General features: G+C 42.2%; 1 protein-coding gene across 1 annotated transcript in view; it reads right to left on the bottom strand.

The window, feature by feature from the left end:
- Positions 1 to 15806, bottom strand: part of LOC102283468 (collagen alpha-4(VI) chain-like) — a 121320-nt gene that overhangs the window by 26864 nt on the left and 78650 nt on the right. Inside the window, 4 exon segments of the mRNA XM_070364681.1 lie at positions 8579 to 9072; positions 9161 to 9172; positions 13103 to 13139; positions 15487 to 15522. Of these exon segments, the coding sequence (XP_070220782.1) occupies positions 8579 to 9072; positions 9161 to 9172; positions 13103 to 13139; positions 15487 to 15522 (579 nt within the window).

Here is a 15806-nt window from a genome sequence, read left to right as displayed (position 1 = left end):
AGCAACCCAAGTGTTCCTCAATAGATGAATGAATAAAAGAGATGTGTGTGTGTGTGTGTGTGTGTGCTTCCCGGTGGCTCAGATGGTAAAGAATCTGCCTGCAATACAGGAGACCCAGGTTCAATCACTGGGTCAGGAAGATCCCCTGGGGAAGAGAATCGCTACCCACTCTAGTATTCTTGCCTGGAGAACTCCACAGACAGAAGAGCCTGGCAGGCAGGCTACAGTCCATGAGGCCACAAAGAGTTGGACATGACTGAGTGACTAACACTTTCATTTTCACACTTATGTATCTATCCATGGAAAGAGGGGACTATATATATATAGGCTTCCCAGGTGGCACACAGGTGAAGAGTCTGCCCGCCCACGCAGGAGGTGCAAGAAACACGGATTCAATTCCTGGGTTGGAAAGATTCCCTGGAGTAGGAAATGGCAACCCACTCCAGTATTCTTGACAGGGAAACATCACAGACAGAAGAACCTGGTGGGCTACGGTCCACGGTCTCACAAAAAGTAAGACACGATTGAGTGACTAACACATTGCGTGTGCACACACACACACACACACACAGATACACACAGATACACACAGATACACACATACACAGATACACATACACACACAGACACACACACACACAGATACACACACACAGATACACACACACACAGACAGATACACACACACACAGATACACACACACACAGATACACACACACAGAGATGTGTATACACAGACACAGAATAGAATATTAGTCATAAACAGAAGGAAATCTTGCCATATGTGACAACAACATGGATGGACCGTAATAGATGGTATTATGCTGCTGCTGCTGCTGCTGCTAAGTCACTTCAGTCGTGTCCAACTCCGTCTGACCCCATAGACTAAGTGGACTAAATCAGATGGAGAAACAAAATTACAACATGATTTCACTCATGTGTGGAATCTAACAAATGGACAAACATAACACAACAGAAATAGACTCGTAGATACAGAAAACAAACAGGTGGTTGCCAGAGAGCGTGTGTAGGGGGATGAGAGGAGTCAGTGAGAGGGGTTAAGATGTACAAACTTCCCATTACAAAATAAATGACTCACAGGTATGAAACGCAGAGTGTGGGGGAGACAGTCAATAACTACGCAATGTCTTTTACGGAGACATATCATGACTAGACTTACTGTGGTGATCATTCTGTAACGTATAAAAATATTGAATCACTATGTTGTACACACTTGAAGCCAATAAAATACTGTAAGTCAATTATACTGCAATAAAAATAATAGGGCGTAACTTGTGTCTTGGCAAAATTCTGCTAGCCTTGTCCCTGCTTCATTTTGTACTCCAAGGCCAAATTTGCCTGTTACTCCAGCTATCTCTTGACTTTCTACTTTTGCATTCTAATCCTCTATGATGAAAAGGACATATTTTTGGTGTTAGTTATAGAAGGTTTTGTAGATCTTCATAGAACTGGTCAACTGCAGCTTCTTTGGCATCAGTGCTTGGGGCATAGACTGGCGTTACTGTAATGTTGAATGGTTTACTCTGGAAATGAACCAGAATCATTCTGTCTTTTTGAGACTGAACCAAAGTGCTGCATTTTGGACTCTGTTGTTGACTATGGTGCTACTCCATTTATTCTGGGGTTCTTGCCCACAGCAGCCGACACACCGTCATCTGAATCCCATTCGCCCATACTCTTCCATTTAAGTTCACTGGTTGCCACAATAACCCATCAACAGCACAAGAAGCATTTTAGTTCACTGATTGCTAAGATGCCGATGTTCACTCTTGCCATATCCTACCTGACCTTGTCCAGTTTACCCGGATTCACGGACCGAACATTCCAGGTTCCTATGAAGTGTTGTTCTTTAGAGCATCAGACTTAACTGTCACCACCAGACACCCCTACAACTGAGCGTCATTTGCTCTTTGGCCCAGCGGCTTCCTTTTTCCTGGAGCTATTAGTGATTGTCCTCCCTTCTTCCACAGTAGCATGTTGGGCACCTTTTGACCTGGGGAATTCTTCTTTCAGTGTCATATCTTTTCATCTTTGTGTACTGTTCATGGGGTTCTCGCAGCAAGAATACTGGAGTGATTTGCATTTCCCTCCCCCAGCAGATCACATTTTGTCAGAATTCTCCACTATGACCCATCCGTCTGGGGTGATCCTGAATGGCATCACTCATAGCTTCACTGAATTATGCAAGCCCCCTCACCACTTCAAGGCTGCGATACATGAAGGGGAGAACCACGCCAAAAACATGCTCTGGTCATAATAAATACCATTTTCCAACAACAACAAACCCTTTCCAACAATCCCTTTCCCACACCCTTTTCCAACACAAGAGATGACTCTACACATAGAAACTACCAGATGGTCAATACCAAAATCAGATTAATTATATTCTTTGCAGCCAAAAATGGAGAAACTCTATACAGTCAGCAAAAACAAGACTTGAAGCTGACTGTGGCTCATTTCATGAGCTCCTTATTGCAAAATTCAGGCTTAAATTGAAGAAAGTAGGGAAAACCACTAGGCCATTCATGTATTACCTAAATCAAATCCCTTATGATTATACAGTAGAGGTGATAAACAGATTAAACTGACTAGATCTGCTAGACAGAGTGCCTTAAGAACTATGGAAACAGGTTCCTAACATTGTCCAGGAGGTGGTGACCAAAACCACCCCAAGAAAAAGAAATGCAAGAAGGCAAAGTGGTTGTCTGAGGAAGCTTTACAAATACCTGAGAAAAGAAGAGACACAAAAAGCAAGGAAGAAAAGGAAAGATATACCAAACTGAATGCAGAGTTCCAGAGAATAGCAAGGAGAGATAAGAAGGCCTTGTTCAATGAACAGTGCAAAGAAATAGAGGAAAACAATAGAATAGAGATCTCTTCAAGAAACTTGGGAGATATCAAGGGTACATTTCATGCAAGGAAGGGCATGATAAAGGACAAAAACAGCAAAAACCTAACAGAGGCAGAAGAGATTAAGAAGAGGTGGCAAAAATACACAGAAGAACAAAACAAAAAAGGTCTGAATGACTGGGATAACCATGGTGGTATGGTCACTCACCTAGAGCCAGGCAAACTGGAGTGTAAAGTCAAGTGGGCCTTATGAAGCATTACTATGAACAAAGCTAGTAGAGGTGATGGAATCTCAGCTGATTTATTTAAAATCTGAAAGGATGATGTTGTTAAAGTGCTGCACTCAATATGTCAGCAAATTTAGAAAACTCAGCAGTGTCCACTGGACTGAAAAAGGTCAGTTTTCATTTCAATCTCAAAGAAGGGCAGTGCCAAAGAATGCTCAAACTATTGGACAATTGTACTCATTCCCCATGCTAGTAAGGTTATGTTAAAAATCCTTTAAGCTAAGCTTCAGCAATATGTATACTGAGAACTTCCAGATTCACAAGCTGGGTTTAGAAAAGACAAAGGAACCAGAGATCAAATTGCCAACATTTGTTGGATCATACAGAAAGCAAGGGAATTCCAGAAAAACATCGACTTCTGCTTCATAGACTAAGAGAAAGCCTTTGACTATGTGGATCACAACAAACTGAGGAAAATTCTTCAAGATATGGGAATACCAGACCACTTACTTATCTCTTGAGAAACCTATATGCAGGTCAAGAAGCAACACTTAGAACCTTACATGGAACAACTGACTGGTTCAAAATTGGGAAAAGAATTTGATAAGGCTGTAGATTATTTAACTTATATACAGAGCACATCATGGGAAATGCTGGGCCAGATGAATCACAAGCTGGAATCAAGATTTCTGGGAGAAATATTAACATCAGATATGCAGATGATACCACTCTTACAGCAGAAAGCAAAGAGGAACTAAAGAGCCTCCTGATGAGGGGAGTGAAAAAGCTGCCTTAAAACTCAACATTTAAAAAATCTAAGATCAAGGCATCTGGTCCCATCTCTTCATGGCAAATAGAAGGAGAAAACGGAAACAGTGACTGATTTCTTTTCATGGGCTCCAAAATCACTGCAGATGGTGACTGCAGCCATGAAACTAAAAGACACTTACTCCTTGGAAGGAAAGTTATGACCAACCTAGACAGCATATTAAAAAGCAAAGACATCACTTTGCTGACAAAGGTCCATACAGTCAAAGCTATTGTTTTTAGAGCAGTCATTATGAATGTGAGACTTAGACCATAAAGAAGGTTGAGCAACAAAGAATTGATGCTTTTGAATTGTGGTGCTGGAAAAGACTCTTGAGAGTCCTTTGGACTGCAAAGAGTCAGTCTGAAAGGAAATCAACCGCCAATGTTCATTGGAAGAACTGATGCTGAAGCTGAAGCTCCAATATTTTGACCATCTGATATGAAGAGCTAATTCATTGGAAAAGACCCTGATGCTGGGAAAGATTGAAGACAAAAGGAGAAGAGGTCGGCAGAGGATAAGATGGTTGGATGGCATCACTGAGTCAATGGACATCGGTTCAGTTCATTTGCTCAGTCGTGTCCGACTCTTTGCGACCCCATGAACTGCAGCACACCAGGCCTCCCTGTCTATCACCAACTCCCAGAGCCTACCCAAACTCATGTCCTTTGAGTTGGTGATGCCATCTAACCATCTCATCCTCTGTCGTCCCCTTCTCCTCCTGCCCTCAATCTTTTCCAGCATCAGGGTCTTTTCAAATGAGTTAGCTCTTCACGTCAGGTGGCCAAAGTATTGGAGTTTCAGCTTCAACATCAGTCCTTCCAATGAACACCCAGGACTGATATCCTATAGGATGGACTGGTTGGATCTCCTTGCAGTCCAGGGGACTCTCAAGAGTCTTCTCCAACACCACAGTTCAAAAGCATCAATTCTTCGGCACTCAGCTTTCTTCACAGTCCAACTCTCACATCCATACATGACTACTGGAAAAACCATAGGTTTGACTAGACAGACCTTTGTTGGCGAAGTAATGTCTCTGCTTTTTAATATGCTGTCTAGGTTAGTCATAACTTTCCTTCCAAGGAGCAAGCGTCTTTTCATTTCATGACTGCAATAACCATGTGCAGTAATTTTGGAGCCCCCAAAATAAAATCAGCCACTGTTTCCACTGTTTCCCCATCTATTTGCCATGCAATGATGGGACTGGATGCCATGATCTTAGTTTTCTGAATGTTGAGCTTTAAGTCAACTTTTTCACTCTCCTCTTTCACTTTCATCCAGAGTCTCTTTAGTTCCTCCTCACTTTCTAAGTGTTGAAGTTCCTCTTCACTTTCAATGGCCATGAACTTGAGCAAATTCTGGGAGACAGTGGAAGACAGGTAAGTGTTGGGGGCCAGAGTGAGGCACTCGGCCCGTGGCAAAGGTCATGAGGAAGGAGGCTCGACATATGCAAAGGTGGGATCGAGCCTCAGGTGTCCCCCTGGAAATCCTCGAGCATCTACCCCCATAACCAGAGCCTGCCTACTTTACTACTTTGTGCTCTCACCTACACCTCTGACTTTACGGGGGGCTGTCCCCCACCACCTCTTTCGGAGAAGGAGTTAACTTAGAGCTCCAGTTAATAAAAACTCCTGGGCATGACAAGAGTGTTTTAACCTACAAACTCCTCTGAAGGTTCTCTAGCCTGCCTGACAGGCTTGTCCGGCCACATGTGATTGCTCACAGCCTCCCAACCGTGAGAGGCACGAGATGCTTTAAACCTTCTAAAAACAGGTTCCTTAGAAAAGTTAGAAAACCATTAGTGTAAGTATAATGGGCTGATTAGAAATTGTATTGGTGAAGGGTTTTTCATTTGTTGAGCCAATGTTTGTTGCTAAGACTCCACATCCCCTGCCCTTATACACATTAATTAATATATAGAAGAAATAAATATTAACCTTTGATATAAATCACGTTAGACCTTAGGCTAAGTAAACTCTTTGCTTAACTAAAACCCACTATACCCTCACCCTATAGGAATGTAACTTTATTTGGGTGGCGTCTGTTTTAAGAATAATCACCCCTGGAGAAATAAGTGTCCTGGTTGACTGACCGCTGTCACAAGGAGAGGGTCATAAATTGTCAGCAGGCCCCCTGGCCAGAAGATGATGTAACACCCCTAAGACCTCTGTATACATTTGTATGAAGCACCTGACTTTGATAAAAGTCAGGACTGCTGACCCCGCGTGACTTTTGCATAACATCTCAGTGTATAAAAGTAGACCATGGAAAATAAAGAATTGGGATCAGTTTCTCGAAATACTGGTCTCCCCATGTTGCTCTCTCTCTCACTCTGGCTGACTCTCCATCTGGAGCACGGAACCCACCAAGCTCACTAATTTTGCCTGGGCTTCTAAGATCCGACCGGGGAGGCCTCAGTGTCTCCTCTCCTTCCAGAGAATGGAAGGATGCCTGCAGCCTACGTAAGTGGTGCAAGCTTCTTGTCTTGAAGTTTTATTGGTCTCCCGCATAAACCAAGCTACTCAGCCTCTTTTCTCCACTGAGTTTTCCTACTGAGCTATCCTCATTCTATTACTCTTTACATCTTTAATTAATATCTAATTGAAGCTATTGTATCCTGATCCTCGCCGATGCCGTCCCCGCTTCGAACTCCCTGTATCAGCCGGGGCTGGACCCCGGCAGGGAATCCTGGTGTGCTTCCATGGGGTAGCAAAGAGTTGGACACGACTTAGTGACTGAACGATAACAGCTTGTCTGACTCTGCCTTTACTAATCAATTCAAGGCAGTTACTGAGAGTTGCCACCATCCCCTACCCATTCCTGTCCAGACATCCTGGGAGGCAAGAGGGACTGAAAACTAAAGATATTTTGTCCATCCTTCTCAATAGTTTACAAGCTGTCACAATTTTACCTATTGATTCCTAGAAGCATAGTCACAGCTATGTCAACAAAACCTCCCACTTCCCACACAAACTGCACATCCAACCTTCAGAGAAAACTAAATAGTCCAGCAGAGGTGACTTTTTTAGCTATTAGATTGAACCATATGACGTTTCCATTTCTGCAGGTCAGAAACAGTTGAATATTGCCAGTGGAACATAGCTCAAGCTGATATGCATCAGCCTCCTGAAATCACTTAAGAAGGCAATCGTCTTTCATTCTTATAAATCATCCCAGATGTTCCAGAAGAATGGTTTACATGGGTTTTAGTTAGAAAAGTCAAGTTTAGAGACTAGATTGATGAATACAGTGTGGTACATGTAGCAAGCCAACACATGGTTACCAAAGGGGAAAAAGGAAGGAGGGGTAAGTTAGGAGCTTGGGATTAGCATATGCACACTGCTATATACAAAGCAGATAAACAACAAAGATCTACTGTATAGCTCAGGGAATTATATGCAACACCTGTGGCAATCTACAATGGAGAAGAATCTGAAAAAGATTCATAAATATATATATGATATGCATATTCATATATATATATATATCTGAATCATTGAGCTGTATACCTGAAACACAAAACTATAATTCAACTATATTTCAATTTCAAATAATAAAGTGTGGTATATACATACACTAGAAAACTTTAGTTTTAAAAAATTACTCAATAAAAAATTGATCTATATGGATGAACAAGAGAACAGACGGTAAATTGAGTGAAAGAAGCCAGATACAAAGAGATACATGCTGTAGGATTCAATTTGCATAAAGGACCAGATGGAACCATTCGATGGTGACAGAAGCTGGTCATATGAGCAAACATATGAGCAAAGGTCATATGAGCAAACATATGAGCAAAGGTCATATGAGCAAACATATGAGCAAAGGTCATATGAGCAAACATACAGAATGCCTCAAATATTCAGTTACCTTGAGCTATGTCTTGGTCATTGGGCTTTAAACACATATAAAAACCCATCTAGCTGTATCCTTAAAATCACTACCCCTTATCCACTTTGTATATGGATTTTATGTATGCGTGTGCTGAATGCTGAGTCATGTCCAAATCTTTTGAGACCCTGTGGACTGTAGCCCACCAGGCTCCTCTGTCCATGGGATTTCCCAGGAAAGATTACTGGAGTGGGTTGCCATTTCCTCCTCCAGGGATCTTCCCAACCCAGGGATCGAGCCTGCGTCAGGTGGATTCTCTACCACTGAGCCACCAGGTAAGCCCCCATGGGTTTTATATCCCAAGTAAAACGGAGAACATAAATTACAGTCGGTGGACCACCCCCAACCCCCCGCCTCATCATACAGGTTAGCAGAGTGGGTAAGCACCAGCTATTAAGGTAGATAAAAATCGGCCAGCACCTAACAAGACATTTGACCTGTGATGACATACTTAACCTGTCTAAGCCTCAGTATTCTCATCTCTGAAATGGAGCTCTACGATGACATCTACCTTATAGAGTTTGAGAGGAGTTCAATAAGACTCTTTAAAAGGCACAAGGCATGGAGTATATACTCGATGGCTACTCCAAGGATGGCCACTAGGCACCAGCAGTAACGCTGGCAGCAGAGTCTGTAACGAGACATCCCCCTAACCCTGCACCTGTCTCCCACACACACACATACATCAGTTTCTGGAGAATTCTTCCCCTGAGCAGCTCTCACTCCCCACAGGGTAAGCACTAACCCCTGGACCCCTGCCAGCCTCAGTCCCACACTCACCAGCAGGGCATCCGGGAGGCCGTGGTCCTCCGTGAAGGTGATGACCGCAGCAGCGATGTCCAGCGCACTGAGCTCTAGCATGGCGGTGCTAATAGAACCTGCATCCAGGGTCAGGCCCGCCTGGAAGAACACTGCCACCTTCCTCAGGAGGCGGCCCGCACGCACGCGCTTGAATACATGTCTAGCCACAAACCTCATGGCGTCCCCAAGGCGCCGGCTGCCAGATGACCCTGCCAGCGACAGCCCCCTGACCACCTGCAGGAGCGCGGGCCCTGCCTTGTGGTCAGAGAGGCGAACCAGGTAATCGGTTCTGTTGCTGTAGGAGACAATGGCCACCCGTGCACCCACGGGGCAGTTACTCCCACTGATTTCCATCTTCATCAGCAGAGACAGTAAAATGTCTCTCATCCTCTCAAAATCCAACCGGGAGACGTCATCTGACATGTCCAAGGCGAAGACCACCTCGGTCGGGAACGCTGGGCATTTGGAAACACCTAGACATGTGGAGACACAGATTTAGGACTGTCTGCGATGCCTGTACATGGGTGAAGGCCAGAATGAATATTAACAAATGTTATTTACCTGCTGAACAGGCTGGAAGGGAAATGATTTGGGAGAGAAAAGAGGACATTGTTAATTGACATAGGCAAAGACACTTTTGCCAGCATTGATATGAAAACCATCTCCTCTGAGAAATTCAAGCCTCTATGACTCCCACCTGAGTGTGGCAGAGACCTCAGCTTGCTCTCCAATATCCACTCCCCCCCTTTTCCCCATAGTAAAAGAACCCCAGTCTTTGACTGGGTATGTGGCTGCCTGGAACAAAGACTGCATTTCTCAGTGGGATAGCATCTTACTCCAAACAAGTATACTTTTCCTTTCTTTACCTGCTGGCTGAAGCTTGACAGACATCTTGGGTCATTAGGTGATATGGGAAAGAGCACCCCTGCCCCAGCGTCAGAGGGAAACAGTGGAAACAGTGTCAGACTTTATTTTTTGGGCTCCAAAATCACTGCAGATGGTGACTGCAGCCATGAAATTAAAAGACGCTTACTCCTTGGAAGGAAAGTTATGACCAACCTAGACAGCATATTGAAAAGCAGAGATATTACTTTGCCAACAAAGGTTCGTCTAGTCAAGGCTATGGTTTTTCCAGTGGTCATGTATGGATGTGAGAGTTGGACTGTGAAGAAGGCTGAGTGCCGAAGAATTGATGCTTTTGAAGTGTGGTGTTGGAGAAGACTCTTGAGAGTCCCTTGGACTGCAAGGAGATCCAACCAGTCCATTCTGAAAGAGATCAGCCCTGGGATTTCTTTGGAAGGAATGATGCTAAAGCTGAAACTCCAGTACTTTGGCCACCTCATGTGAAGAGTTGACTCATTGGAAAAGACCGTGATGCTGGGAGGGATTGGGGGCAGGAGGAGAAGGGGACGACAGAGGATGAGATGGCTGGATGGCATCACTGACTCGATGGACATGAGTCTGAGTGAACTCCGGGAGTTGGTGTTGGACAGGGAGGCCTGGCGTGCTGCGATTCATGGGGTTGCAAAAAGTTGGACACGACTGAGCGACTGAACTGAATTGAACTGACTGATATTATAATACATAATTTATATTATTATATGTTATATAATAAAGAGCCTGTACCCCTGAGCACCATGGCACTCCACCAACTCCAGACTGACTGTCTCAGGCTCTGATTCAAGAACTATGTTTGTGTCCCTGCTTTTGAGCTGAGTCACACTGTACTGAACTTAAATATAATACATTGAGCTACTCGGAAACTATATACACACACACATATTTATATACACACCTATCTTAAACCATATCTATAATAAAATATAGTAATATTAGTAATTAAGTATTAATATTGTGTGTATTAGCTGATCAGTCATGTCCAACTCTTTGTGACTCTGTGGACTATAGCCCACCAAGCTCCTCTGTCCATGGGATTCTCCAGGCAAGAATACTGGAGTGGGTTACCATTCCCTTCTCCAGGGGTTCTTCTGACCCAGGAATTGAACCTGGGTCTCCCACATTGAGGCAGATTCTTTACTCTCTGAGCCACTAGTGAAGCCCAAGTATTAATATTATATTATTGTTTATTAATTTATGTATTGAGATATTATTAATAACAATTATTAATATGGTGCACATATTATGTATAAATGTGTATACACAAGCAATATATTTTAATGGAAGATACTAGAAAACAAAAGTTAAAATCACCCTTAATTTATCACATACATATGTATGTATATATGTATAATTTGTTTGGGGCTGCCATGGTGCCTTAGCAGTAAAGAATCTACCTGTCAATGCAGGAGACTTGAGATCAACCCCTGGGTCAGGAAGATCCCTGGAGAAGGAAATGGCAACCCACTCCAGTATTCTTGATTGGGAAATCCCATGGAGGGAAATCCAGAGGAGCCTGGCAGGCTACAGTCCATGGGGTTGCAAAGGGTTGGACACAATTAAACAACAACAATACATGCTTTGTTTTATTTTATAAGACTTGGGGCTTATGATATGTTCTATACTGAATCTTTTTTCACTTCATATATGATGAACATCTATTCTTTCCATCAATAAATTTAGAGCAATATCATCTGGAGAACTATGATGTGTTGTGCCAACATCCCTTTGTGATGAGAATACTTGAACCTTGCATATCTGTCCAATTACAGCCCCAAATGAGTCTCTACAATTATGGCTTTTGATAAATATATTGTCCAGTGGCTTTTCAGAAAAGTTGTGCCAATTGACATGCCTACATTTCTCAACCTTGGATAGGGACTTTTTTCTCATCTTAAAAATATTTCCAATTTGAAACAAAAAATATCTTATTTTAATTTGTATTCTTTGACTGCTTATGAAGTCAACCATTATTACAGATATGTTGTAATTTTTCTTTCCTGAATCCTCCATTCATGAGGCTGACCCATTTTCAATCTAAAAGGGTTTTTTACATTCAGGTTTAGCAAATTATGAAGTGCCTGTTTTTGTAGATGAAAATGATTGAGTAGCTGGGATTTTATATATTTCAGCATGATGGAGTAAGGAAGTTAGAGCGTTTCCCTGGATTCATGGCTTATATTGCATATGTTTTCCCACTTTTTTTCTGTTTATTTTTTACTTCACAATGCTTCTGAATGTAAAAGGAGTTTCACCTTTAACTTTGAAACTTTTTTCCTTTGTGGTCAAGATAATGGTATTATTCTTTATGATTTCTAGGAGAAGAAAAATCCAGAATCTTTCTGAACAGCAACTGAATGGGAGTGGACAGAACATGGGAGATTTAGTGTAAGAGGGGTGGGATGGCTTGGGAGAAAACCCAAACTAAGCAACTTGCCAAGTTCATGTTCACTTCCCAATGCCAGTGTATATTATAGGTGCAAATATCCTGGAGTACACTGAAGACACTCAATGAATTTCAATCTGGGAACGTGACAAGCATTACTTAAGATTTGAGGATTCATAGTTTCATTTTTAAAACATAAATGTCAATTTAAAAGGACCCATTAGTTACTGAAGGCTCCTTGTTGATCTCCCTTGCTTAATGGATGAAATAAAAGAACAGAGCTTCTCTTTGCCTGTTTTGTGTTAAGAAGCAGCAAGAAGTGCAAGTGTCCAGCTATCACTGTGTGAGATGCCATGCTGCAGTGGGATTCTTCTTTGCTGTTGAGATACCGTGCCTTTTATCCATTTCATGTGTCTTAACTTCATTTTATTGAAGTATAGTTTATTCATAATGTCATGTTAATTTCAGGTGTACAACAAAGTAATTCAGTTATACACACGTGTGTACATATTCTTTTTCATATTTTTCCCTTGTAGGTTATTACAAAATATTGAGTATAATTCCCTGTGCTATATATGGTAGGTCCTTGTTGGTTATTTTATAAATAGCAGTATATTAATCCCAAATTCCTAATTTGTTCCTCCCCATTTCCCCTTCAGTAACCGTAAGTTTGTTTCATGTTTGTGGGTCTATTTTTATTTTGTAAAGAAGTTCATTTGTAACTTTTTTTCTTAGATGCCACATATAAGGGATATCATATGAGATTTGTCTTTCTCTGTCTGACTTCACTTAATATGACCACGTCACTATAATACCACATTTTTTTATCCATTCATCTCTTGATGGACATCTAGGTTGCTTCCATGTCTTGACTACTGTAAATGGTGCTGTAATGAACACTGGGGTGCGTGTATCTTTTTAAAGTATGGTTTTCTCCAGATACACACCCAAGAGTGGGGTTGTAGGATAGTGTGGTGGCTTTGTTTTTAGTTCTTTAAGGAACCTCCATACTGTTCTCCATATCATCCACTTCATTGCTGAGATCACGTTGAAGAAGGTTACTTACCCAAGGGGGAACTGAGCCGAATATATTATAAATTATAAAAGACCCTCCCGAGATGGGCCATGCTTCTCCAAATCCCAGGTGACTTATGCTCCCAAAGCATGATCCATCCCCACTTCACAGTGCTGGCTCCTTTTGAGGCTTTGTAACAACTTACGGCAATTTTCACGAGCAAACTTGATGATTTCACAAGGCTGTTAGAAAGATGGTAAAATAAAGATTATTTAATTTGAAGCATATTCCTCCTCAACCTCATAACTTAGAAACCTTATAAGGAATCAGTGCCTATCTGATGCTTTTTAATCCACAACAGAAAACCCAAAATTTGTCACAGCAGATGAAACTTTCCAGGAAGTTATATTTCTGGATCCAGTGGACATTTTAAATATTTTATATCTAATACACTGCCCATATTATTAGAGACAGGTAGATAAGGGGAACCCTTCTTTTTTTTTTTTTATCTGCTTAACAAAGGAATGGAATCAAATTTGATTTTGAAGAAGTTTAATCCAGGAATCTCAGCACAAAAAGCAGAGGAATGCCTTCAATTCTTGGGTCTCTACATTAGTGACTCCTGTAACATTTCTTCAGAGCGACAGCCAAGACGTTCTACCCTCAGCACCTCCCCTAGGAACCTTCATTGCTCCCTTGACCCCTTCCTCTCTGCTCTGTCCTCTTCTCCAACCGACCCCATTACGTTCTGCTCCTCAGTTGCTCCACACCCTTCCCTACCTCCCACCACTGTACTTTTGTACCTGGGACGTGAAAAATAACCATAAGGCTGAAATCCTTTTCAGGTGCGCCATAAGACACAGTGGCCTCTACTATACTGCTAAGTCACTTCAGTTGTGTCTGACTCTGTGCGACCCCATAGATGGCAGCCCACCAGGCTCCCCCGTCCCTGGGATTCTCCAGGCAAGAACACTGGAGTGGCTTGCCATTTCCTTCTCCAATGCATGAAAGTGAAAAGTCAAAGTGAAGTCACTCAGTTGTGTCCAACTCTTAGCGACCCCAAGGACTACAGCCTACCAGGCTCCTCCATCCATGGGATTCTCCAGGCAAGAGTACTGGAGTGGGTTGCCATTTCCTTCTCCAATGCATGAAAGTGAAAAGTAAAAGTGAAGTCGCTCAGTCATGTCTGACTCTTCGAAATCCCATGGACTGCAGCCTTCCAGGCTCCTCTGTCCATGGGATTTTCCAGGCAAGAGTACTGGAGTGGGTTGCCATTGCCTTCTCCACCTACTATACTATGTGTTGGCTTATAAATACTCCATAAGCAAGTTTTTTACTTAATTTATTTTTTATTGAAGGATAATTGCTTTACAGAATTTTGCTGTTTGCTGTCAAACCTCAACATGAATCAGCCACAGGTAGACATGTATCCCCTCCCTTTTGAACCTCCCTCCCATCTCCCTCCCCACCCACTCCTCTAGGTTGATACAGAGAGCCCTGTTTGAGTTCCCTGCTGCTGCTGCTAAGTCACTTCAGTCATGTCCCACTCTGTGCGACCCCATAGACAGCAACCCACCAGGCTCCCCCGTCCCTGGGATTCTCCAGGCAAGAGTACTGGAATGGGTTGCCATTTCCTTTTCCAATGCATGAAAGTGAAAAGTCAAAGTGAAGTCACTCAGTCGTGTCCAACTCTTAGCAACCCCAAGGACTACAGCCTACCAGGCTCCTCCATCCATGGGATTTTCCAGGCAAGAGTGAGTTCCTTGCATCATACAGCAAATTCCCGTTGGCTATCTATTTACATATGGTAATGTAAGTTTCCTTGTTGCTCTTTCCATACATCTTACCCTCTCCTCCCCTCTCCCCATGTCCATAAGTCTATTCTCTTTGTCTGTTTCTCCACTGCTGCCCTGTAAATAAATTCTTCAGTGCCATTTTTCTAGGTTCCATATATACGTGTTAGAGAATGAAGTGAGTCTGTATAAGCAATTTTTGCACCTCACCAAAAAAGCTTGTTTGTTTTTTGCACAGGGGTGAAAAGTGAAAGGAAGTGAAAGTCTCTCAGTCGTGTTCAACTCTTTGCAACCCCGTGGACTATACAGTCCATGAGATTCTCCAGGCCATAACATGGGAGTGGGTAGCCTTTCCCTTCTCCAGGGGATCATCCCAAGTAGACCTCAAAGTCTTCCTTTCATGCCAACCAGTATTAGTCAAAAACATCCAGATTTAAAATATTATTCTACTCTTTAAAATATTGTTTAAATATTTAAAATATTATTCTGTTCCTTTTACTTGATTTGGCTATAATCAACTAGAGTAAAGTCTATAAACTTTAAAGTATCAAGAGAACTTACAAGAGGAGAAATTAAAGAATTTTTAAGATTTCTATCTTGCAAAGGTGGAAATTTTTGTGTTTTTGAAAAAATAAAGTTTAGAATTAAAATATTCACACCCAGGAGAAACAACAGATTCTATAGCCATTTAAGATACCAGAATAATCAGACAGAGAATATAAAATAACTATGCTTTGTATGTCTGAAGAAATAAGAAAGATCCTTGAAAATATGAAAAAAAAAAATCTTTACCTACCATCATATCTACCACACCTTTGGGACCCTTGATGCCCTGGAAAAGACAGAAATGGGTTTCAAACGCAAGATCTTGGAAGCCCAACACATTATTCTGAAGACTTGGCAAGAGAACTTGAGAAAGTTTACCAAGGTACAGAGACTACCCCTTTAGGGCCTGAAGTTCTGTCTGACTCCTTAAGGAAGGAGTTCAGAGTGTCTAGGAGAGGTGTCCCAGACCTCAGAGTTCAGGGTGCCCAGGGAGATGCTACAGAAAGACCCTTAAGAGACCAGGTCATTTTGAGACCAGGCCACAGTTGAGGATTAGAATCAGGAAAAGGT

The sequence above is a fragment of the Bos mutus genome, chromosome 1 (genome assembly GCF_027580195.1).
Source record: "Bos mutus isolate GX-2022 chromosome 1, NWIPB_WYAK_1.1, whole genome shotgun sequence".
Taxonomy (NCBI): Eukaryota; Metazoa; Chordata; class Mammalia; order Artiodactyla; family Bovidae; genus Bos; species Bos mutus.
Note: the sequence above shows the minus strand (reverse complement) of the source record. Positions and strands in the feature narration are given on the sequence as shown.